The sequence below is a fragment of the Anastrepha ludens genome, chromosome 5, assembly GCF_028408465.1.
Source record: "Anastrepha ludens isolate Willacy chromosome 5, idAnaLude1.1, whole genome shotgun sequence".
NCBI lineage: Eukaryota > Metazoa > Arthropoda > Insecta > Diptera > Tephritidae > Anastrepha > Anastrepha ludens.
Genome location: NC_071501.1, coordinates 69,792,592 through 69,819,865, shown reverse-complemented (window position 1 = coordinate 69,819,865; position 27,274 = coordinate 69,792,592). Strand labels below are relative to the sequence as shown.

The window sequence follows — 27,274 nt, the reverse complement described above, 5'->3', positions numbered from 1 at the left end:
AATGAAAGATGTTACCTTCCCTGCCCTATGCAAGGACAGAATGTTAACCCAGGGCAAACCGCTGTTCGAGAGTCTGGCTTAGACGTCAACCACCTAATAAGATACCTAAGCTGCCAGACTGGATATAGTCTTGCTGTAAACACTGTTAAACATGTTGGTAACGAGGATGTGGCAACAAAATGGTGCGGAAGCGCTAGATGGATTCTGGAAGAATCACCACTCTAACTAACCAACCAAAGATGTTACCAATTTTTGAAACGGATGGAAATTGGCAGTGAAAAATGTTATCATTTGAATGTGAAAAATGATAACAGCTGGAGAAGATTTTCAATTAAAATGGGCCAGTCCAAGCATGCGTCAGGACCAGATTAATAGCCAATCCATTTGCATTTTGCAATATATGCCAACTATCGCGGAACTAGTTTTTTAAATACCGCTTATCAGTTTCTAGAAAGTGTATTGTGTCATAAACTGAAGCCCACTATTAACCAACTGATTGGACCATACCAGTGGGGCTTTCGATCTGGAAAGTCCACCATCGACCAGATATTCACAATACACCAAGTCTTGAAAAAGAGCCATGAAAGGAGAATCGACACATACCACACTTTCGTCGCATTCGACTGTTCTTGAAATCCCCAGCACGGTTCCTCGCAACTGAACACCCTGACTCTACTTTATGAGTGATTGTGAAGAAATAGCTGCCTTTATTTCACTATGAAGTGCAATTGATTCAACGTTTGTTGCCTCCAGATAAGCCGTATTCCATAAAATAGAACTGAATTGGCATAAAATCAACTAGGTTTTTGGGATGGAAACAGCTTGAGCAATGAGATATACTTTTCAAGGAAGAAGAAGACCGTACAGTCAGTGGTGATTCTCGCAGCGACTTTTTGAAAAAAAAAAAACAGTTTTAGAATTTACACCATGTGCATGTGGAAAATGGTGGAAGTGAGTGAACTTGGTGGAAAATCGTGAAAAGTGGACATAGAAGTGGGTGGCAGCGGGTGGATATGAGTGATTGTGCATGTGGAAAATGGTGGAAGTGGGTGTACATGGGTGCAAATGGTGAAAAGTGGACATGGAACTGGGTGGAAGTAAGTGCACGTGCATGTGGAAATATTACCTTGGGCCTCATCTCCAAAAACTTGGATTTTAACTTGAATTCTCGCTCGTCCGATTTTACAACGCCTATTGACGACGTGGCTATTTACAGAAAAAGTTGTACGCTACTAAAGTTGCATTGGCGACGAGTGAGAAATGTAGAAAAAGAGCTCAAATGACAGTTGCAGATAAATATTTGTTTCGGCAATCGATCCAATTAATTATGACACATTAAATAAAGTTTTAGCAGGTGGAAATAGACGTTTTTACATTTTCTAATAAATTATTAATAGTTATTAAGTTAATAAGTATAGTGTTCACTACCGAGAGGCGAACGCTACTGGAAAGAACTCTCCCTATCATTTGATATTTCAAGGCCGGAAATTCGAACCTGTCCCCTTCCGAATGGTGGTCATGCATCAACCCTTTCAAATACTGCGGACACCCACTCAAATATTAGTAATATCAACAAACATAAATATAAAACAAATAATGTACAAAATTTGTCTGACTAAAGTATTCGGAACCACAAAACAAACCTTTAAAACTTATTTGTTCGCTTAAAGTACCTAAATAAAAAAATTTTACAAATATTTTTTTAATTAAAAACACTACTCCAAATACATTCCAATTATTAAGTCGGTATTTAAATTGGAAATTAAAGAGCTCCCACATAAAAATAAGCGTTAAAAAAGGAAAAAATAGATAAATAAACCAATGCCTCCATAGGCGACGCCAATTCATGTGCTAAGCTTTTCCGGTACCTGCAGGCGCTTGATCTATTATAAAAATGTATGTATATGTGTTAAAAAAAGCGCGTACTACGAGTATTGTTATGCCTTCATATAATTGCACTGCCACAGGCTCATTTACAAAGCTCAGTGCCATTACCATTGCAGCGACCCATAAATCCGGCTCAGCGGCGAAATGACAGAAAAGAAGCAAATAACAAATGGAAAAATGAAAATAAAGGATAAAATACAAATAACACAAAATTTAAATTAAATAGAAATGTATACCAAGCGCGGCTGACGCACGAAAGTATGCAACAGAAACGGAAAAAACATAAAAAAACAGAAGAAAAGAGACCGTCGAGAAATTTTAATGCTGCTTTACTTAGTACCAACTATTTAAGTTTGTTGTTGCCAATGTTGGCTGTTTGTCTTACCTTGAGAAAAAACAATCCACCTGCCGGCAATGTAATCCTGTGGGATCCTGGCAGTATTTTCAGTGGCACACCATCCTTAAACCATTGTATTGTGGGCGTTGGTGAGCCCTCCGCTTTGCAATTAAGTGTCGCCGGTTCGTGCCGCGGCACCGTCGTATCTATCGGATGCTCGACTATCCGTGGCGGATGTGAACCTGCAACGAGGCAATGGAAATGGAAAAAATTTTAAATATAAAAAAAGAATTAAATGCAAGAAGTCACTACATTCTTGTTATAATGAAGAAAAGAAAGGTGCAAAGAGTTAATATAAGTATGTATGTATGTGCAGGTGGCAACACTAAAGTGCCCGAGTGACAAGTGAAATGGCGAAGCTGTGTGGCAAAAGGTAATAAAGGTAGCGTAAAGCACTGCCACGCAGCTACTTCCTGGCTGCATTTTTCGATTTTTATTCACTCATTTTTTTTTTTTTTTTTTTTTTAGTTTTTTTATTTCTTTTTCTCGCTTTATCTCCGCATTGCTTTGTAGGAATTATAAACTTAATGCGAATTGCAAATGATGGCAATGCAAATTGCCAACTGCATTTCAGCCAACAGCACTGGGCCGACCTAAGCTGGCGGTAGCGCGTCGGTAGCTATGAAATGCTTCTCGAGGAATTGCAAACGCGCACTCTCCTCTCCATTGGAATGCATAAACCAGAACGTCGTCCTACCCCAGCTGGCTTGATTTCTTTATTTCTTTGGTCGCATATTCTTGAGCGTATGCACACTCGTATGCGTCTGTTTATTTATTCTGCATTTTTGCTTTCGCCTTTTTCTCACTGTTCGTCCTACTCGTACTGTCATTGTTCTGCTTCCTTTTGGGCTTATTTTTCCGTTTCATTCTGGTTTCATTTATTTTTAGCATTTTAATGTTTCATTCACTTGTGAGTGAATTCCTTTGCAAGCAACATTCTACGCGTTGCTCGTTGCACATTCAAGTATCTCATTCGAGTGCTTTGCAGTTTGCCACATGCTGCATGCCGTTTGCAATTTCAAGGTGTATTTTCAACGTTTCCGGTTGAGTTTGTTTTTGAAATGGGAAAAATCTGCACGCATATGGGTTTTCAATTAATCCAAGCAAGTACACATAGACGCTCGTGCAACACTTACTCGCAAGGAATGTGCGCTCCTGAAGTACATATACTTGAGCTGTCTGTTTATTTGCGTATGTATGAATGTGTATGTATGCGTGTGTACCTTTGGTGTTCGTCGTTAATTTGTGCCAACACTCGGATTGTAATTGAAGAAAAATATAAAATAATTTTACAGAGTTGAGCGATAAGTGGAGGTGATACCCCCAAGAGTTGAAAGTTTGAAGTGATTCTTAAAGTGTCGTTAGACGTGGCAAGAAAAATGCTTTCACCAATTTTAACCATTTTCCTTGCTGTTTTGAGTGATGATTACTTTTTTATAAAAGTAATCCAAATTCCAGAATTAGTACAAAAACTAAAAAAATCCTCAAACTTTTCATTGCAATTCCACTGTTTCTGCTTAATACGAAATTTTAGAAAGATTTCAGGTATGCAATTTGTTGAAGTTATTTCTGGCAACACTATGCGTGTCATCTATTATTACTTAATATATTATTCTGGCTCTTCTTTTTTCTGTGACAATATTAATAACGTTATTTGTAAAACTCTAAATAAAGATTGCTAAATAATTCGTGCATCTCATTACAATTTTATAGCTTTTTAAATTTCAGTATACATAGTAAAGTAAAAGCTTAAAGTTACTGAAACGCCTCGTTGGTTTTTTATAAATTTTTCCCTGACGCTGTCGCGGATTTTCTCTATATAAAAAACAACCTTACTGAAGAGTTTTATAGCTGAATAGCACCTGCGAAAGCATACCAGCAGGGAAACTCTGTCAGTGATATCTACCGAAGTCTGGCTCTGCTTTGTCGGCACCAAGCAACTCGCCCAACTTAGGCTTTGGAACACTTTCTTACATAATCTCAACCAAATCAATTGAGAGACAGGAAAATGTGTCTAAAAAAGATGCTAGATGCAGGTAAGACTCTAGATTTTATATATTGGGTTGGGAAAGAGGTTCATAATGTTTTATATGCTCTTTTATTTTACAACTATTTGTTTGCTGTTTGGCATTCTATCATTTGGTAGAACTCTTTCTTCTCTACAAAACTGTATTAATTGAATTCTTGAGTTATTTAATTTTTTATTTATTTTGAGACTTGGAAATGGAATACCCAGGAGGCAGAAATCAACATTTTCGACATCTGCTCTTCTTTGCTTTTCATCGAGGTCAAAAAGCCGCCGAAGCAACCCAGGACAATTGCGACGTGTATGGAGAAGATGTCTTAGGCGAGTCTACAGCACCGAATTGATTCACAAAGTTCAAAAATGGCGACTTTGACGTCGATGACACGTTCCTTAGCGGAAGGCCTTCTGAATTCCATGAAGAACGTCTCAAATCACTTTTGAAGGAGAATGATTGAAAAACCAATCGTAAATTCGCGGAAAAAATTTTAACTGCGATCATAAAACGACTCTCAATAATCTTCATTTAATAGAATTGAACGCATTGGGAGCCTGAGTGTCTCACGAGCTCAAGAAAAAAAAAAAAAAAAGAAAAGAAAAAAAAAGAAAATCGCTTTGAAATTGCTTTTCTGCTTTACTCTGCTCTGTATTACCCAGCTACACCGTGTGAATGGGGCTAATCGACTGAAAAGACCTAATTGATATGGTCAAACCAAACCAATTTACGATAACGCCAGGCCCCCAGGCTCCGTGTTGCACAAGTCGTCAAAGCCGCACTCCAATAGCTCGAATGGGAACTCCCTCAGCATCCGCCGTATTCTCCGTACCTTGCACTGATCGATTACCATCTTTTACGCTCTCTGCCAAACCATATGAAGGGTATTAACTTCGATAACAAAGAGGTCCTTAAAAACGGCCTGAACAACTTCTTTGACAGCAGACCAGGCGATTCTTGGTGGAACGGCATCAAAATATTGCTCGAGAAGTGGGAATAGATTGTAAGTAGCAACGGCGAATGTATATATAATTGATGAACTTATTGATATAATTATTATTTTTAGTTTAAATAAAAGTATAATCTAGGTAAAAACGCTACGAACTTATTCTCAGACCTTCGCCAAGGACTAAGGTCAAAAAGTCTTCGGCAGAATATTTCTCTCAAACACTCATAGGTGCGCCTCATCATCGTCAGGTTTATGCTGCTTACAACAGGATGGGCATGATGAGAGCCTTGTGGAGTGTTAGTTTTATTTGTCGAGAAAGGACTTTACTACACAGTTGCCTACTTAGTTCAAAGTAGCACTTGTTGGTAAGAAAGATTCTCGGTTGAGTTTCAAGGCCAACATTATTATTGGTGTTATGGCTGGTTCCTAAATAAACGAATTCTCCTACTACTTCAACTTCGTTCTTCTTGTTGTCTTATAACAACGCAAAAAAATAAAATAAAAATAATAGTTGAACTTTCCATTTGTGGTATAAAGTATACGCAAAAAATACTATTTACAAAAATCTATATTTAAAAGTAACGAAAAGTAAATGCATTTTTTTTATAAAATCGATAGTTTCACTTGCACATGAAATGTTTACCGAATAACAAAAAAAAATACCAAAAAAAAAAGTAATTTTTGTTACGCAATTTAATGAGCTCATTGCTGTTATAGTTGGGAGCCACAAAACACTTAAGCTGTGTGAAATCTTTCTACTTTTATTTACATAGACGGCTGGGATGATGTTTTTCTGCTTCCGGCTGCAAACTCCTAATCTCTCAAAGTCTCTTTAAGACCATCGAGTTCACTAATTAATGACAAAGAGTTTCGTACCGTTAAAGAATCTTTTTAAATAGCAAACCTTAAGAGCCGCTTTTTTCCTTTTGAAGCAACTTCTGTGCTTATCTTCGGATAACCTAGTTTCACTTTCACGCTACGAACTTTTGTACATTTTTATATGACTTTTATGTGCTTACTCAGAATATCAGCGTTTCTGCTGTCATCCATGCCGCAGGTTACTTTTAAAAATCTGTGCGTTTGTAATCAGCATATGGCGCCAGATGTTGCAAAATGTTGCATGCAACATAGGCATAACACAATTTCGCATTTCCTTACTGCACTCCCGTGTCAACTGTTCCACTTCTTAACAATTTCCATTTAAAATTTTTATGCACATAGTTGTACGTACAATCTTATTCATTGTTGGCGTTGCAGTTTATTTTCTTTGCAACTTTGGTGTGGCACGCGCGCGTTGCAAACACCTGGCGCAAACAACTTGCAACAAGCAACATAAAACGTTTGGCTTAGTTAACTGACTCGCTGGCTGCCTAGCTAGCTGCACCGCGTAACCAGCTCGGAAAATGGCTAAACTTAATCGCTAATGGGCTCGGCCGTCTGTCCGTTGGTTGTTGTGTGTCACTGTGTTTTATATACAAAGTCGCACAAAGTTGTTGCCGTTAAGTTGTGAAAAATGAAAGAGGCAAGCGTGCATTCATGAGCGCATGAATTTAACACAAATTTATTTGTTGCATGCAACCGAGAGCAGTGCAGCCAGGGGCTGACGACTGTGGACTAAAGGTGGAGCCAAGCAAGAAGCGAAATAATTGTCAAAAGGTGGCAGAGGCAAACAGAGTCGACACGCAATTCAACTTGCCAAACTCGGCAAGAAATTCTCAGACTCTTTTTATTCGCTTTCTTTTATATTTCTTTTTTCTCCTTTTTCTGTTTAATATTTGTTTTATATTTATTTATGCACTTTCCGTCTTTGTCATGTAAATTATTGCATGGTTCGTGCATTGTGTCATGAAAATTGTTAGAGTACGCTGAATAATCAAAAACAAAAGTATAGAAGTTTTCTTCAAGTTTCCTGTGAAAGTTCTGCGCGTCACGCAACTATACAAAGAGAAAAGTTGCAAGTGTTGAAGGCCAAATAAGCGAAAGAATAAGCAACGTAGAATTATTGTAAAGAACAATGGCGCCATTTGTTTTGATAAGTGGTATTTTTAAAAGTAAGTACGCTTCTCATCGACTGGCTCCCATAATAATGCTCACAAGGCCTTGCAACAAGAGCAAGCGCATTAAAAGGAGAAAGTGAGTTATTCTTAGTTAGGTAACACAAACCGATATCCAAGAACTCTCACACACACTTTAAATTCGAAGTTTGCTGTTACAATGACACTTAAATAGGGGTCACATTGTTCAAAAACAGAAAAAAAAAAATCTGGGCTCTGAAATCACTATAGGAAAAAATCAAACAGTTTCTAAAATGTAACTAGGCTCCAGCAATGGATTGTGGTAAAAAAGATAAGCATAAAAAGATATGCATGTATCAGCGAATTTGTTCTACTTTCCTCAAGGCGTATAATACATTTACACAGATCCACTCCATCAGATCATCATCATCATCATCCAGCCGTTTGCGTCCACTGTTCTCTATCTTGTGCTGCTATTATCCAATTTGCCGTTATTCTTTCAGTGTCATCGATCTATCTTGTGGACGGTCACCCAATTTTCCTCTTGTCTTCTCGTGATCGCCCTTCTATTGTTCTCTTTGTCCTTCAGTTAACCGTAAAGTGCGATATGTGACCAGCCCATCTCCATTTTGCTCTGGTAACTCTTTGCATTACATCCTTTATAACTTTTGTTTTATGTCTCAGAGCTGCATTTGAAAGTCTTCTTTTCACGCTCAGTATAGATGTTTCGCAGCCATGGGTTATAACGGATATAACGCATTGATCATAAGCCCTCATTTCAAGGTGTACATGCAAATTGTTTTTTAAAAATATCTTTGAGCCCATCAAAGACCAACTCTTCATGATATTTCCTGAGTTTGGCTCTCAGATAAGTTACAATTTTCCCCAAAGGGTTTTGCATTCTTACTTTCCGTTGCATGTCAAAATTTTAAAATGAAATTATTTAAATTAACTTCTCATTCCAAGGTCTCTTAATGAAATTAATAGAATATTAGCCTCAATATTGATTCCGCTCATCCTAAGTCACCATTTTTACCTAAACTGGAATCAAATTTCTTTTAAGTTTTATCTTTAAATATTATATTTAAATTATTTTGTACCTCTAGTCTGCAAAGTTCTGTAAGCCTGAATTAATGTGAATGTACTCATTTTTTCCTTTATGATGTTTCGTGGTCAAAATTGGGGAGCATCAGAATTCGTTTTAGAGGTATGGTTCCTTCGGCAAAGTTTCTTATTTTGATCCCTAGAATAGGATTTTCACAGAGCAATGAGCGATTTTTAAATCGACCCGCCCTAATACATGGTGATTCGTCGGTACCTGAAGGAAGTGGTTTTTTACTCAATGCTTTTTTTCGGGGTTGGTACTGGGTACTGCTACTTTTTGCAGTATTTGGTACATGGGAAGGTTATAACTATTTTTTATGATAGATTTATTTCCATCATGTCAGAGTAGGTTTATTTTCCGTGCATATTTGATTTTGAAAAGTTGAGATATTTTGAATTGCCTCCAATATATTCTGCTTGGAAAAGTTTGGAAGTTTTTAGATATATACGAAGAGAAGAAGGCACATTGTCATTTATATCTGTGGCGAATTTGATATTAGGTAATCGTTCAAAGATGCGTAGATGCGTTTTGAAGAATAGAAAGTAAACTTAACGATTTTAAAATTTATAATTTGGACAGAAAAAATGTGTATTAAATGTTCTTTGCAGATCCATACTTCTGATAAAGAAATATTAAGTAAGTTGCAGAAGTTCTTCTATTCCGACGTAATATTAAGAAAAATTAAATTACATAAGGGGTAGGAAAATCGAGAAAGGTGCGCAGCGAACATTGTAGTCGCCCTAGACGACCATCAAAATCCGCTCATGAACAACACTTCCGTAATTTAGTACGGTAATAGTTAGAGATCAGCAAAACTATGCAGATAGCAAATATTAACGAACAGCTTTGCGAAAAAGTTATGTACTCGCTTTTGGTGGTAATCTATGGAGTAGGTAAATTTTAAATATTTTCGACAGTAATCCTTCAGCATGTGGGAGCAACCTGTAAGCGAAAAGTGGAATGTTTGATGACTATGATGGGAACCACAACTTTTAACGTTTCCAAATACTTATGCTTTGATAAAGTTTTAGCATTTCCAAATTCTTATGCTTTGATAAAGCTTCCCGTGCTGCAAAAATCAAGAGATCGTACATTGTATTAGCTCTTTTGCATTTTTTTCAATTGTTTGACTGCAACACATCTATGTTAGGCAGTAGCGACCACCTGAAATGGGGGTTATGAATTTTCCAGTTGGCGAACGTATTTGGAACAAAATTATTATTTTTTAAATTTTATTTCTCATTATTAACGATTCTATCTCATTTTTTAAAAGCGTTGTTCAATTGCATCTGGGCTTATAGAAGAACACTAATAATCAATTTTCATTTGATAGTTTAACTTGTTTTAAGAAGCATTTAAGATTATAATCACTATTTGATCAACTGTTCTGAGTTTCCAATTGCTTCGTTAGTTCAGTCACAGCTGGTATGACAAGATCACGATGAAGGCGCGTTTACTATGCTCTGAAGAATTTTGTTTTGCAGACGTTGGTTAGAGGCTTTTGGCTAGCCAAAAATTCTATTTGGTGTGGCCAAACCGGTGTTAGTGTTTTTTGTAAATAAGTAATTTGTTGAGAATTCATAAGCTTGAGTTAAAAAAGCTTATTTAATTTCAAGTCAATCTCTTCCTGTTGTTTCTTTACATGAACTTTCCAGCGTAGTTTGGCATCAAGTTTTATGCTTAGGTATTTTTTCTCGTATGCTTAGGTATTTTTTCTCGTTGGGAGATGTAAGTAGAGTTTTATAAAGAAAATACTATAAGTGCTGACTTGCTTTTGTTTAGCTTTACTCTTAATTTGTTAACCCATGTAGGAGAAGGTTAACAGCTTCTTATAGGTTATTCGTTGGGTTTTTGGTATCGACTGCAAATATGGCAATACCTTCCGCAAATGTTGCAGTTACTTGCTGATTTGTCGATGGTAGGTCGTGAACGTACAGGAGATATAGCAGATGACCCAAAATGCTTCCCAGTGGAATGTCTACGTTTAAATATTTTTTGCATTTTCGAGTTTGACGCAAAAGTACCTATCATTAAAACATGAAAAGAGCACCTCGCAGTATAGTGTTGCCTGCATAAACTTCAGCTTTTTTAATAAAACTGAGGATCTTTTTGGAAGGCATCATTGCTGGTTTTTTTCCGTGCTAAAGGCTTTGCTATTTCAATATCAAAACTTTGAATTTCTAAGGCTTTACATTTTTGCCTGTTGCTTTGCGTACAAATGAAAAAGATCAATTACATCCTTGAGGATTGTTGCCACGAAATAAATAAAAAATAGCAAGTGCTGACATTTTAACTGCTGTAAAATTGTGCTCTTAAGCGATAAAATTTGCATACATAGACACATGCATACATTTGCAACTACACACGTACACGCTCATATACAACATGTGAAAAGAGCAATTACAGCATAACAAAAGATGTTGTTGCGCTACGAATTCACGCAAAACGAAACGCACACACATTCAAAAAGTGAATGCCATGCACAATTTGACCGGCGGCTATTTCATTTCAGCCACTGCAGCTGTTGCAGCCGCTACGAATATTACCCGATACGCCGATACGGCTACTGTTTTCGACCGGCACATCGTTGCATTTATTATTGCAGCTGTAGTCAGTTGTTATCGTTATGTATTACTGTTTGTTGTTGTTGTTGTTGTTACTGCAAACCTTTGCTGCTACTGCTACCATTCATTCTCTCTTGGCTTGTGCGATAGCAGCAGCAGCAACAATTACAGCAACAACAACAATCAGGCATAAACAACACTTTATGTTGTGTAATGCAATGACAATTACAATTACAATTACTCGAACAACATACGAAGCTCAGCTGAGCTGATGTAAATGCCAAAACACACACACACACACTAGTACATTCGTGGAAATAGCAAAAACGAAAGGAGTCAACAACAACTGTAATGATAGGGCTGACGACAACGACACTGAAACACTGACATGCAGCATAATTGAAATTGTTGCGCTTATACGTTGTTATTGTAAATTGCACGTAAACACATGCAAACACCGACGCACATATATGACTAGTTGTTGTTGTTGTTGCAAGTTGCTCCAACAAGCGCAGCATAGTCGCTGGTTTGTAAGGCAAGGCTGGTGGACTGCCTTGGTTCGGTTACTCGGTGGGTTATTTGTTTGTCCATTTGCCTTCAGGCGTACGTCCGGTAACTGCTTTTTTACTGTTGTTGTTTGTTGTGTTTTACTTTTGTTTTTGTTTCATTTGCATTTGCTTATTATTTCAGCTGTTGTCAAGCTGTTTGATGTCGATGTTGCATTTGCTGTTGCTGCTTTCACGACCAGTATACCACTACGCCTTTTACAGTCTTGCCCAAAAGTTTCAGACCACTACAATTGAATTCAAAAATATGTTCCCTAAATGTATTTCAAAGTACAGTCTAATCTTGGTAATTCGGACACTTGATAATTCGGACAGCGCGGTAATCCGGTCACCAAAACGTTTTCTATAGAAGTCTCTGTAATCCGGACACCACGTATTTATGTACCTCTAAAATTCGGACACTTCTTTATTATCCAGTGAATATGCTAAAATAAAAAGGAATTCCGTTATTTTTTATTTTATTTTATAATCCTCCCCTGCTAACTACTTTGCGTGAATAGTGCGTTTAAGTGCTCGTCAGCCTCCTAGTTCATATTCATAAGCATATTTGCGTAACGTGTAGTTCAGTAGCTAATTTCAAACATTAACTCCATAATTTCTTTAACTGTGGACTGTATAAATTTAACTATGGCACCAGCAGCTAAGAAAAAACATACGTTTTTAACGATAGACCAGAAAAAAGAAGTTCTTAAGAAACTAAGTGAAGGACAGTCAATTCGACAGCTAGCTGCGCAATACAATGTAGGTAAATCTACAATTTCGGACATAAAATCAAGTGGATTAAAGATTGATAGGTAAAAAACGAAAACATTTTGTAAGAAGAGTTTACCCTCCTTTGATTATATTTTGCAGTTACATTGCTAGAACAGAATGTGGCCTTGGAAAGCGTAAAACTATGCGACCTGCGGAGTTTGAAAAGATGGAAGACCACTTGTATAAATTGTTTGTAAACGCAAGACGAAACAATGCACCGATTTCCTCGGAAATCATCAAAGAAAAGGCCAAACAATTTGTTCCCAAATTTACGAACAAAGTGTGGAATTTGTGGCTAGTAATGGTTGGTTTAGTAATTTTCGTTCCCGATATGGAATTAAATTCTTAAAAATATCTGGCGAAAAACTTTCCAATGATTCTACTGCTGTGCAACCCTTTATTGAAAAATTGCGAAAGAAAATTGCAGAAATGGGCATTACGTATGATCAGGTTTATAATGCAGATGCGACTGCTTTGTTTTGGAGAAAACTTCCAGAAAAAACCCTTGCATTGCATAATGAAAAATCCGCACTGGGCGCGAAATTGGAAAAGAAAGAGTAACACTTCTAGTTTGTTGTAATGCAACCGGAGAACATAAACTTCCATTGTTCATGATAGGGAAAGCCAAAAACCCCAGAGCGTTTAAAAATGTAAACCTTCCGCTAGGGTACTCCCATACCAAAAATGCTTGGATGACAGAGCAAACCTTTAAAAATTGGTTTGAAAACTCATTCGTTAAAGAAGTAAAGCGTTACTTAAAGGAAAAGAATTTACCAGCCAAAGCCATTTTACTGCTAGACAATGCAACTTGCCATCCCCAATCACTGTCGGATGCCGATAAGGACATATATGTTATGTTTTTGCCACCAAACTGCACGGCTCTTATACAGCCAATGGACCAAAATGCTATCCGAATTTTAAAGACAAACTATCGGAAGAGTTTTTTGTCTCTACTTTTGTCCAGGCCAACGAGCAATCTCCCGGAATCTTTAAAAAACTTTACATTAAAAGATGTGGCTTTTTTATCGTCTAATGCTTGGAAAAATGTGGATGAACGCGTGCTCAGAAAATGTTTTAACAAAATTCTTTATGACGAAGAATGGGACTCAGATGATGATTTGCCTCTTGCGATGCTACGGCCCAGCAGCTCAACTAAAATAATTGATCTTCTTGTTGAAATATCCCCTGATGTATATAATGATAACGAGATTACTGAGTGGTTGAATGACGACACTGATTTCGATATCAACGAGATTGAGGAAGAAGATAACGAGAACAGCAGTCTTGACGAAAATGAAAGTCAAGATCCTAAAATTTCGCACTCTCAAGCTATTGTCGCATTTGATAGTTGTATTAAATATGCAGAGGAACAGGAATTTTCATCCGGAAACATTTTAAAACTTGTGAGTCTCAGAGATATTGCCTTCAGAAAGAGAAATGAAACAAAATTGCGGCAAACGAATATATTGATTTATTTTACGGCCGAATAAAAACTAATATATGTACATATAACTCATTGAATATTAATCAATTTAAGATTAAATAAAAGTTTATTTCATTTAATTACTGATCTACTGATTTCTATTAAATTTTTTACGCACTCGATAATCCGGAAAATTCGATATTTCGGACAACCTCTGGTATTTAATTGTCCGAATTATCGAGATTATACTGTATTAACTTTGTTAAAAGTTAATGAGTATTTATTTCTAGGAATTAGACCCCTAGAATGTATAGTCACAGTAAAATCCTTCTGCAAACGTCATTGTTTGTTTAACACCACCACCGACTATCTCTCACCCGGCCTTCACTCCATTAAGATATTTCTGTAGTATTTCTATCTAAAGCAGATTGGAGTAGGTGAAATTGAAAATTGAATTGAAATTGAAATTTGAAAGATTTTCATGCAGAAATTTAAACAGACGGTGCTAAGATGAACTGCGGCGTCCGAGTAGGTTTCTACTGAGAATCCCTACAACTATCCAGACAGAAGTGGTAGCAATCCCGAAAGCCTTCAAAACCATCTTTGACATCATGCAAGTTGGAGCCAAGTCAGCTGCCTTCACGGCTTCTGTAAAAGCTTTCAACTGAAACAGTATAACTTCCAAATTTATAATGCGGTGTATGGAACCCAACGCTCTCAGTCAATAGCTTAAAATCCGTTTTGAATGGATTCTACGCCCCAGGAGCAGCGAGTGTAGTGAGAAGGCGGATGAGCTGGCTAGGCTAGGAATCTCCTTAAGATCACCGATGTGGAACCAATAGATGTTCTCTTCAGCCAGATTAAGGCGAAACTAAAGTCCCACTATAACATCATTGCAAGTACATAGACAATGGAAGGCGCATGTGCCAAGTATAGAATGACGGTCTGACTATGGCGTATCAAAGACCAAACAACTGCTTGGGGATAGTCGGCCCAACCTCTCAAGACTAACGGCAATTCTCACAAGAGACTGGAAGGTAGGGAGCACATGGTGAGTATGCACGTGTACAATAATAAATATATATGCCGGGGTTGTGCAGAAGAGGGGTAGAAAGAAAGTCATTTTCACTATCTTTGCAATTGTTCGGTTTTATCAAGAGCAAGATTACGAGCTTTTGCCAAACTAATGCTCAACAAAACTAACAAAATTTCAGGACTGGAATTCAAGTATCTTTGTTTCTTTCTAAACACAACAGAGTTACAATATGATACGTTACTCTTGGAAACTCAACCACAAAAACAACAGAGGGTTGTGATATTAAACCGCTGATAGACGCTAATTAAACGTCATTCAGCCCAGGAAACAAAGCCACTCAAATAAAAAAAAATAAATAATTGGCGCGTACACTTCTGTTAGGTGTTTGGCCGAGCTCCTCCTCCTATTTGTGGTGTGCGTATTGATGTTGTTCCACAAATGGAGGGACTTACAGTTTCAAGCCGACTCCGAACGGCAGATATTTTTATGAGGAGCTTTTTTATGGCAGAAATACACTCGGAGGTTTGCCATTGCCTGCCGAGGGGCGACCGGTATTAGCCACTCAAATAACATCAGTATTTAATCCTTCACTATATCCTCTACTATAATTTATTTATTACTTTTTTATAAACCACTGGTTTTGCATAATTTGGTTTTCTTTCTTTCTCATACATTTTGCATTTCTTACACATTTCACATTTCATGCACATTTTGCATTGCACACAACAGCTCAAATGTATGCATGTATGTGTATATAAATATTTTTGTAGATTTTCTTAATTTCAACAACAACAGTTTCTTACATTTTACAAAAATGCCATTCCTGCATCCTTGCTATGTTGTGGCTGCTGTTGTTGTTGTTTTGTTATGTGCATTTTGCCTGCCATTTTTCATATCATTTTTTTCTGCTATCCTTTCATTTGTTATTATTGCATTTTTCAGCATTGTGGCATTTCTGCACATTTGCTGCATGCGTGTGGCATGTTTTGAATTTCCGCCTAACAACCAAGCAATTTATAAAAAATGTTCCACAGCTTGTTGATGCTACAAACTGTATTTGGCATTAACTATTTGCCGGCCACTTTAGTGTATTTGCCCCAGTTTCGTACGAGTATTGTTGGTCGGTTTGCAAATTTTTATAAAATTGTTTGAAATTCAGTTTAAATTTTTTCGAAATTGTTTCCCACAAGAATGTGTGTAAGTTTTTTAAGTAAAACATTTCTCTCAATTTGGGTTAAAATTCTTTAAAAAAGTCTAAACATACTTAAGTGTGTCTGCTTTAAATAGCACGTAATATTTTCTGCAATTATTTAGACGAAAATAAATCGCAATATGCATAAATGGTCATATCTGCTGTCTCCATTGCCATTTGTGCGAGCAAATCATACTTCATCATTATGAGTATCTATTCAAAAAACGATATATCTATACGACTCGGTGTTCAGTAAAGCCATCAACGTGACTTAAATCGTTGCATGTATTAATGCTTCGTTTTTATTTTTGCAAAATAAAGTAATTGACTAGCAAACAAAAATTAAACAAATATCAGATCAAATCGGGTACCCCGTATTCCGACACCACTTCAGGAGGAGTCGCGGGTCAAGTGTTTATATGAGTTTTTGCATCATTTTAGTCATTTCAAGGAATAGTTTCTCGTTCGGATTGTTACTAGAGATATAACTTGGTTCATCACTACAAATCTGAGTTGAATTAGGAGACTATGCAGTGGCACAAAATGGTGTGAAGGAAAAACTATGGTTTTGTTTTATTGTCACGCAAACAGCAACTTACTTAACGATAATAAATCAGGTGTCAATTTTACAGAGAGATTTTATGCACTGCCTTTGGTAAGGTATCATTAAAAGAAAAAAACAGGGGAAAAGAGGCTCGAGTTGGTCTGCGTTTGCGCCACCCGTTAACAAGAGACGTATTCCGAAAATTATCCTACACAATTGCGGATTTAAAAGACTTAATCACTCCCTCTGTAACTAGACTTAGCTATTTCAGATTATTATTATCATAGTTTAATTTCCATAGAAAAACAATATTTGTGCACATTTTTAAGCCCCGGGCAACATTTTTTTTTTTTGATGAATAAATTTATTTTTTGTAAGACATGATAAGTATTTTAGACTGGGGGAAAAAGTTATCGAATAGCAAAAATAATTTCATATTAAATTTCGCACAATTTTCTCACCATTCCACGATTTCTTAATCTTCCGCCTGTGGCAGGAAAATAGCAACGAAGAAAAACTGTCCGGAACTGGCAGTAGTAATACATGTCGCCACGCCCACTGTTTCATATTAAAAAAAATTACTTGTCTTTTGTTCTTGAACTTACGAAAATTTGAATTTACAAGGTGATCCATGCAGTAGCTTCCTTTTAAAAATTCAAAAAGGGAAAATGAACAAACCCAATGTTTCGGTATCTTATGGGTTTATTCGAAAGAAGAAATATTATTGCTATTTAGGGAATTCGACTTCATTTATGTGACTACCTGAGTTGACATCTAACTGCGACAAATTGCGTGCGTGATGGTCAATTGACATCACAGAGATGGCTGATAACTCAATAACCCAACTCTGCGCGAAAAAAGTAGATTGGTGCGGTACGGGTTGTGTGGCGTTTTGCAAGAAGCAAGTCCATGTCGTGAATTTTCGGCAGCAAAAAATCGTTTATCTATCTCTAACGTACATCATTGACCGGAATGACGTTTCCAATAGCATTTTCAATGAAAGATGGGCTAATGATACCACCGCTCCAAAATTCGCATCAAAGTGTGACTCACTGAGAATACATTGGCTCTGCGAGTTTTTTTCGATTCCCAGTTGCGACAATTTCGCTTGCTTCCGCCGGGATGAAAATGCACTTCAACAGAAGAGATAATTTGATAACGCACTTTTTGGGCAAATTAAAATTCACTCCGGAAATAAGTTTGCAATATTTCTCAACGTTGTTTTAGCTCAAAGCAATTTCAAGATTCCTACCGGGAAAGGGCTGCGACTGTCGAAATACAGGTATCATACAAATTGAAAACAAATCGTGGACTCTACATTTGTGGCTTGAAAGACAAAAATATTTGTTCTTCACCAGCTTCTTTAAAATTAAGTTGTTTTTCCTTTAAAATATTAAATTTGCTTTTTTTCAATTTCGCCAAACTGAACTCAGTTACTTGACCTTTGCTCTCAGTCGTTTGTGCATTGGGACTTCAAGTTGGGCTTTTGTTGATTGCTCACCTCAGTTAAATAATTCCACTACCAATATAAATACACTTTCTTTCTTTTTGTTTGTGTTTTTATCTGCGCCAATGTGCCAACAAGCCATACACCAAGTCAAGGAAATAGTGAAAAAATATCAAAAAATAAAGGAAAAAATGGCACACAGGTCACACAGGAAAGCAAAGCTATGGCTGAAGTAAAAAAAACAAAAAACAAAAACAAGGATAAAAACAAAAGCTAAAGCCAAACAGCAATCTCACCGGTCACTGAAGTCATAGAAAATTGGAAGTTGCAACAAGAGCAACCTCCAAATTAAGCAACATTGTTGAAAGTAGAAAGAAAACAACAATAGCAACAACTGCTGGTGTTGCTTTACCGGAACAAATAAAAAATACTCGGTTGTTTTGCAATGTTTACATTTTTTAGTTTCATATCCTTTAACCTCTTTGCTTTGCATTTCTCCTGAGAACGTCTGCAGGCTTGTTTGTTTGACAACAACGTCAGTTTGGGGTACTTTCCTGTTTTTTTAGTGTTTTTGTATTCCATGACTACATTTCCAGACTCGATTTTGTCGCGCCAAATGCATTCGCCCAGGCAACAAGCAAGCTCATACACACACACGCATGCATGTACACACACCAACACACTTTCGCGTTGACCATCCATCTACACATCTATACACAGGTCAGCCTCATTTTTTACCACTTTTTCTGCCTCATTCGCTTTACACCATTTGTCCATCCAGTCCCCTTTTACTAATTCATCAGCACCACCCGCGCTGATTTGCTTCATGTAAAACGATGACAACAACAACATACACCCAAAGTTACTTGTTCATTCCAGCTACACATTTGTTTTGTGGTTTTTTTTTCAGCTTGCTTGCTTAACTCGCCGGTTGCCTGCTTCATTGACTATTTTGTTTGTCAGCTGGTTATGGGCTGCTCGGTTGTTTGGTTGGCTTGTTAGTCCGTCGTTAGGTTGGAGCTTGTTTCATTTTATTTAGCTGGGTGTGCCCTGCGGCTATGTTCAACACGATTGCTATGAAAAAATGAAAACAAGGCCCGGATTTTCTGATACTTGCTTTGCTTGCCTAGGCAATGGTGGATGGTTGGAGGCACCCACCCATGTGGCAGTTGCTTAAAGCATGAGTCAGCTCGATTTTTGGCATTGAAAAAATTAAAAGTGTTGTATACAACAGGCAGAACTATGTTCTTTTAAGGTGTTCAAAAAATGTTTACAACTTTTATAGTGGTGCTCATTCTTCTTCTTCTTAATTGGCGCGATAACCGCTTACGCGATTTTAGCCGAGCTTAACAAAGCGCGCCAGTCGTTTCTTTCTCGTGCTAACCGGCGCCAAATGGACATACCAAGTGAAGACATGTCCTTCTCCACCTTATCTTTCTAACGCAGAGGAGGCTTTTCTCTTCCTCTGCTACCACGAGCTGGTACCGCACCGAATAGTTTCAGAGCCGGAGCGTTTGTATCCATTCGGATGACATGACCCAGCCAACGTAGCCGCTGGATCTTTATTCGCTGCACTATGTCTATGGCGTCGTAAAGCTCATACAGCTCATCGTTCCATCGTCTGCGATATTCGCCGCTGCCAACGTGCAAAGGTCCAAAAATCTTACGCAGAATCTTTCTCCCGAACACTCCAAGTGTCGCTTCATCGGATGTTGTCATCGTTCACGCTTGTGCGCCATACGTTAGGGCGGGCATGATGAGAGTCTTGTAGAGTGTTAGTTTTGTTCGTCGAGAGAGGGCTTTGCTGCTTAGGTGCCTACTTAGTCCAAAATAGCAATTGTTGGCAAGAGAGATTCTACGTTGGATTTCAAGGCTGACATTATTATCGGTGTTAATGCTGATTCCTAAATAGACGAAGTCTTTTACAACCTCGAAATTATAACTGCCTACGTGACGTGGGTGCCGATACGCGAGTGCGCCGACTGTTTGTTTGAAGACAGGAGGTACTTCGTTTTGTCCTCGCTCACCACCAAACCCATTCGCTTTGCCTCTTTATCCAGTTTGGAGAAGGCAGAACTAACAGCGCGGTTGTTAAGGCAACTCATAAATGTAACGGGTGTGTGTGTTTCTATGTATAGCTCTTTCTGTAGGGAGCCCTGTTGGCTTGTACTAATAAGGTGGCGCTATGCCGCCCCTCGGTAGGCAATGGCAAACCTCCGAGTGTATTTCTGACATGAAAAAGCTCCTCATAAAAATATCTGCCGTTCGGAGTCGGCTTGAAACTGTTGGACCCTCCATTTGTGGAACATCATCAAGACGCACACCACAAACAGGAAGAGAAGCTCGGCCAAACACCCAAAAAAGGTGTACGCACCAATTATATATATAATTTATGTTTATGTTCTGCACTCTTATGGATAGTTGATGCCCATAATTGCGAGCTGTAGAAGTGATTGTGACCGCGAATCCTACTTCCGCAGCCCTTATCAGCAACTTGCCTTATGCCAGCCCACAAAATGACCAATTTTCGAAGAAAATCTTGGCTTGTTGCCATTTAGTTCCACCTAGTGTGGAACCCCTACATTTTGTCTATGTCATAAGTTCGCTGAATGATCTGAAAATTAGCAAAAAGTTGAAAAAAACTTTTACCAAGCATTCGTCTTTAGCGAAGCTACTCATTTCTTAATATGCAAAATAATAAGAAAAATTAACGCATTTGTAAATCTGTCTACCCATTTCTTAATCCGTAGTAAGCAAAATGACTGAATTTGTTACGAGATCAACCCTCACGAGACTCGACTAAGTTACCTGATCTTACTTTTTTCAATTATTTCACATAATTGAAAGAATACTACTAAATTGAGAGGCGTTCATACTCGTACTGTATTTATTTCCTTATTTTTATTTGTATTCATACTGACTTTCTCATTCGTGTTTATATTCGTATTCATACTCGTATTCGAATTCTTACTAATTATGTTTTCTCTTTTGAATTTTTGTTTTATTCTGGCTGATATTCTTATTCGTATTCGCATGCGTATTTGTGGCTCGTTCCATATTCGTATTCATTCATACTAGTATTCGTATTTTCAGTCGCATTTGTATTCATATTTGCACTCAATTTCCCATTCGCATTCGCATTCAAATCAGTATTAATATTCGTTTTCGTAAATCCTTTTCGTTATATTTTTATTTGAATTCTCATTCGGATTACCTGAGACCCATTTTTGACTTAATGGTTACGTCAACCCGAAGCCATGCGACATACAAGAGCACCCACTGAAAACAACAGTTTGGGGGGGCCTATGGCCTAGGGGAATCATCTGCTCATATTCCTTCGAAGGCGAGGCTGACTCCAGTGTAACAGAAAATGGCGAACGCTATCACGCCATGGTAAACGACTTTTTGAAGCTGCAAACTGAAGCACGTAATTTCCACAACACAAACATAGGATTTACTGCGTCGTCCTTTCAGTGAACATTTTTGCTCTCGTATCGGACCAGTGCTTTGACCACCAAAATCGTATGATATCACATCTTTCGACTTTTATGTGTAAGGTTTTGTAAAGTCTAAATACTTTGTGGATAAACTAGTTTCAATTGAGGCCTTGAAAGTCAACAGCCAAAAGTTATTCACGAGATGATGAGATAAAGTCGTCCAGTGAGTCATTCCGAATTGGTGTTTACGGATGACCGAATTATGGCGCAGTTGGAGCCAACATTCGAAAGGGGTTATGTTTAAAAAATAAATGTCATTAATACTTCTACACAAAAAATAATCAATTCGAATTTTCTTGGTTTTATTTCAATTTAAAATCTAACCTGGTCATGGCTTCTCGTGCATATACATGTAAATTTAGGACGTTGCTCCCTTTTTTGAAATATACATATTATATTCATAGGGTTTTAATTTGTATTTAAATAATATATAAGTTAGTGAATAGGAACAGATTTGCACACACAAGCAATCTTCAAATAACTATCTGCCATATCAGCCATCTTTTATTTCTTATTATTTTCCATGATACCTCAATATGGCAATTACTCAGTTTCTTATGAAGAGAAATGCAAATCGGACATATTACAAGTAGCACACAAATCAATTTATCTATAGTTCATATTTAACGCCTTTTGCATCAAATGCTTTTATTTTAATCTTTCAGATTATTTAATTTTTGTTTTTATTTTATAGGTTGCGTGGGAATATTAGTTTCCTATTTGCAAACTTTGCCACTAAGAGAGTTAAAATATCACTTTTTATCTTATCTTTAGACTATCGCGGATACCATATTTTCATCTGAAAATTATATTTTTACTATTATTAATTATTTTTTTACTTTAACAAAGTTTATATAATAAAATCAAAAAAATCATACAAACTAGAAAAAGTAGCGCTAGCTCGCAGGCTTTCGGCTGGATAAAGAAAAAAACATTATTTGCTTTTAATTGCCTTGAGCAGGTCTAATTACCTCTATTCCTTTATTCCATCCCATACTTTTCCTGCTGCTACTTCTTTCCTTTCCTCCATGACTATCTAACCTTTCACTTTCCAGAGCTTTAAATACAACGGACTTTTTAGCCTGAGTGTTTTAGGAGCTACCAAATCTCTCGGTGCTTCTTGGCTTGACTTTTCAAATTTAAATTTCAAACAATACGTTTATATCATCATTCCAGATCCATCGCATTCGAACAACTACTGCTATGATTGATTTAATACCAGATATTCCTCCAATACCTCATGATTATTTTCGAAAACTTGATCATAATGAAAAAAGTTTAAATATATTAATTGTAAAAGTATAAATAATAAAGTATAAATAGTTTTGGTTGAAATAAAGCCTTTATTTTTTTATTGCTGAAGTATTTAAAAAAATTTCATGAAAAAAATTTGTTTTGTTTAAATTGAAACGACGTAGTTAACACTTTGTAAATCTAAGATTTTTTTTTCATTGAAAGTGGCTTAAGTTCTTCTGTCATGGGTTAGGTGAGGTTAAATGGCTGCCCTAGCTACGGGCTGACTTAAACAAATATTAAAAAATCGTCCGTTGTGGTGCCATACATGGGAGAGGAGAAAGGAGAAGGGAAGGAAGAAGGAGCCTTGCGATTTGAGACAATGATGACCATACATTTTACGTCGACGCCGACGGTGGCTGATTTGCGTTCGTAGTTAGCCGCAACAAGCTACTGATGAACTTCACCAAATTTATGATATTTACACCGGCGATATCCGCAGGCGTAGCGAAAAAGTGAGAGCCCAGATGTCTAAGTCTTTGCCACACGAGAGCAGGGCAGCTGAGAAGAAGGTATTGAGATGATTCCACCTCGTCCTCCAGACAGTTTCTGCAGAACAGACTTGAGGCAATCCCAAGTCTCACGGCATGAACACCTAACGGACAATGTCCGGTAAGGATGCCCACCAAATTCGAAAGCTGGGGCTTTGTTAGCCTTAGGAGTTCCCTTGAGCGTCCCCGATCTACCCGTGGCCAGAAAGATCTCGCGACCTTGCACGACCAGCGCTTGCTGAGTTGACTCGAGTCCCATCGTTCCAGGAGCAGACCACAGGTTCTCAGGGGAACCCCAATTCTCTCAAACCGTCTCCAAAGTTCCCTGTCTAGCCAGCTCATCAGCCCAGCAGTTTCCCTCTTTGCCGGTGTGCCCGGGAACCCAAATGAGCCTGATGATGAAGTATTCGGATGCAATCGAGAGAGAAGCCAGACATTCCACGACCAATCGCGAACGCACAAACAGTGAGCTCAAGGCCGTAATTGCCGATTGGCTATCGGAGTAAATATTTACTTCCTTAACGGTAATTACCGACTTAAGCAACCAGTCCACCGCTTCCTTAATTGCGTATACCTCCGCTTGGAAAACGCTACAGTGGTGCGGGAGCCTAAATTTAAGTTTCATGCGAGGCTCCTTACAGAATACTGCCCCACCAACCCTTCTGTCCAATTTCGAGCCATCCGTGAACATGTTTGCCATGCCTTGCCGCCGAATGTTGCACCCCGCCCACTCAGCCCTTGAGGGAATGTGAGTAGAAAAAGGTCCGCTCGGACCTAGCGTGGGTCTCCAGTGGTCCAGCACCATGGAGATTAACTCAAAGTTTTTAAGAATTCTTGAGTGTCCGTAACTTAAGTCTAGCCTGTGGCCCCAACACCTTAGTCTGATTGCGGCGCGTGCAGCGGTAGTTTTTCCTACATTCGCCACATTTCAGCATAGCGTTAAGCGCTAGAGTAGGAATGGTACGGAGCGCCGCACTGATTCCAACGAGGGCAGACCTTTGTACCCTCTCCAGCTTCTTAACTGATACCATCCTTTCTAGCGAGTTCCACCAGACTCCGTATAGCAAGATAGGTTTATAATCGTGTTCTAATGTCACTAAAACTATAATTTTTTTTTAATAATATTAAAAATTTACATAAATTTAATGTATATATACATATAAAATAAAATATACTTACACCACTTTCAACTGCATATAAATACTCCTGAGCGCTTCCATAACTTTGCTAATTTTAGCATTTCAGTTTTTGGTTTTTTGTCAACAATTTATTACCACTTTAATTGCAAGCTGTTCTACCTAGAAATCGCTTAACACACAAAAATATGCTTTAATACTTTTCCTTTCCAATTTATAAAATGTTTTTGTGGCCATTTGGCTCAACACCCCGAAAAAATACTTTGCTTTGACGCTTGGCTGTTGAAAATGTTGTCAAATATTGTGCCGCAGCACACATACACGCACTTACATTTATATATGTGGCATATGTAAACAAACACATGTAAGTATCTAACACAAACAAATAAATAAAGCGTCACCAAAATCCATTGAACATTCTGAAGGGTGCCCAAGTCACACGCAATGTTTAGAAAAGCAGAAAATGGAAAAAATAAAAATGTTTGCTCAATTGGTATTTACGCCCTTTTGAAGTTTTGTATTTCATTGAATCACCTAGCCAACCAACACTAACACCCCCAACTCCGCCTCTTGCTCGCAAACTCACTCTCTGCACGACAGACAAACACGCCTAATGGGAGTGCGTCGCTTTGTTTGTTCATGCATTTAACCGTACTTCGTTTCATAAATATGCATGTATGTGTATATGTTGTGTGAACATTTGTATACATACATACGCTGTATGTTTGTCAAGGGGGTGTCCTTTGCAGTAGTGGTTTATTTGTTCACTCACTGTCCAGCGAGTTTTTTGATTGTTTTTGTTATTTGGCTTGCTTGCAGTGTTCGTATTTTCATTGTCATTTCGTAATGTTAACAATGATTCATAATTTTTCAGAGCTTTATCATTTCACCAAAGCACTTTTGTGCATTTGTGTGTGTGGATATTTGTGGCGTGCGATTGCTTGTTGTGTTGACGCTCGTGATATGTCGACAATTATCGTAATTGAATGAGTGCTGGACTTCTTGACCGATCATCTAGTCTATCTAAGTGTCTGCAAGCAATTTTCCCTTCTTCGGTCGGCCAGCTGACAGCTATGAAAAATGGATGCGTGTGAGTGCTTATACTCGTATGACTCAGATTTGTTTATTTTCGGGTGGATTACAGAACTATGAAAAGTTATGCATTTGATGTGGAGTAACCGCTTAAGTGTTGTAGGTCAAATGCAGTCAAATGTAGTAAAATAGTACAGAGTTGCTCTGCGCAAATATTCCTTGGCGTAATGAAGAATCACTATGCAATCTGTCAATATAAAGATTCCCATAAAAACCAGCCACCGTTCAAAGGCGCCATAAAATTGAAAGTTGAAAAAAAGGTTCTTTTGCTTAAAGTCGGATCCACTCTTTCTGCCTACACAGCCTGCGATACACAGCCTATAATTTTTATATTCTAATACACCGAATTTGGTAACAAAATCATGTTGCACTGTTAGATGCACATTTTAAGTTGATTGAATAATTAGAACGTAAATGCGATTAAACGTAGAGTAGAATATAAATATAAGATATAAGAAATTAAGGCTAATTCTGCTTTGGAAAAATGAAATGAAGACCTTGGCTGTGCATTCACATACTCTCTTTCTCTCTCTCATAAGTTCGTCAGCAGATGCTCGAGAGCTTTTGTCAATAAGTTACTTAAATTGTTAGATTTTACTCTCCCGAAATACCTCAGTCTTTATGTATCATCATGCATTTAATGTTTTTGGAAATTCATTTGCCAACAGCGAGGTATTTCACGCCACTTAATTTCCTTTATTATATGCGCTGTAACCACTTAAGAGGACCCGATCGTATAGAAATTTCAAAAAATTGATTTTTTGTTTTTTTCGATAAATCGAAAGTGTAGTATTTAAGAATATACTGCAAAATTTGTATGCAGAAATTTCCAATATTATAGCTCTTACAGCCCATTAACTAGGTAGAGAGCGGCGGACGCGCTCTCCATGGGTCTAGCTTTGAACTCATTTTTCTCGAAGCGACTTTTTCGGCACGGCGGGGGGTTGAAATTATTCAAACATATTAATTGAAAATTGAATATGTTGTTTGCAACATGTATGGCTATTGTCGGAACTAGACTGATAACTTTTCGCTTCTCTGATGCACCTGCTGATTTAAGAAACTGGCTTTATTTTTAGAAACATAGAAATAGAGAGTTACTAAAATCTGCATAAAAATTTTTTTTTGCCAAAATTTTTGAAAAAAATATGAAAAAAATTTCAAACAGCCCGAATTACTTTGGGTTATAATTCTGTATTTTCAAAACTCCGTTAGGACAAAATAAAGCTGAATTAATTCTGGGTGTTGAAACTTTTTAGTAATTTTTAATAATATTGGCTTACTATCACCCTTTATGCCAAACATTTTGAGAATCTTGCGGATGCGAAGAAGAAGGGCACACTTCTTCCTATTTCATTTAATTCAATATTTTTCCCGTCATTTGGGAGAGGCTTCGGAAGTGAGTCGTATTATTTTATATGTTTTTTTTTTATTTGAAAAATAAAAAGAATTAGTTCCAAAAACCTCAATAACGAAAGAAAATATCTCTTTTGATAAAAACAAAATTATAAAATCTGCAAATGAATTTTTTCGAAAAACTTAAAACTTTATTACTATATTTATGTACTACTTATTTAAAAATATATTATGAAAATAAAATATTTAGTTATTTTCATAATATATTTTTACCGAAGCAGTCTACAATACAATTTTTTTAAATTATTCAAAACCCGAAACCCGTTAAAAATATTAAAGTTTACTCTATCATTTTTGGAGCAAATAATATATATTTTAAATCACTAATATACTGTGGGCAAAAAGTAAGGTGAATTTATTTGTCAAACTTCGCGTGATTAAAGTGTCGCTCTAGTTATGTTTTTCATGAGTTGGCAGCACTGTTAGTAACATCTGGGCCAACTTTCATGTGAA

The 27,274-nt window shown here is 37.3% G+C and overlaps 1 protein-coding gene across 1 annotated transcript in view; it reads right to left on the bottom strand.

Annotated features, from left to right (window-relative positions):
• The window catches only part of LOC128864751 (uncharacterized), a 190,425-nt gene that overhangs the window by 141,777 nt on the left and 21,374 nt on the right, over positions 1–27,274 (bottom strand). The window contains exon 3 of the mRNA XM_054104507.1: positions 2,273–2,466. Coding sequence (XP_053960482.1) covers positions 2,273–2,466 — 194 coding nt within the window. The remainder of the gene's footprint in view (positions 1–2,272; positions 2,467–27,274) is intronic.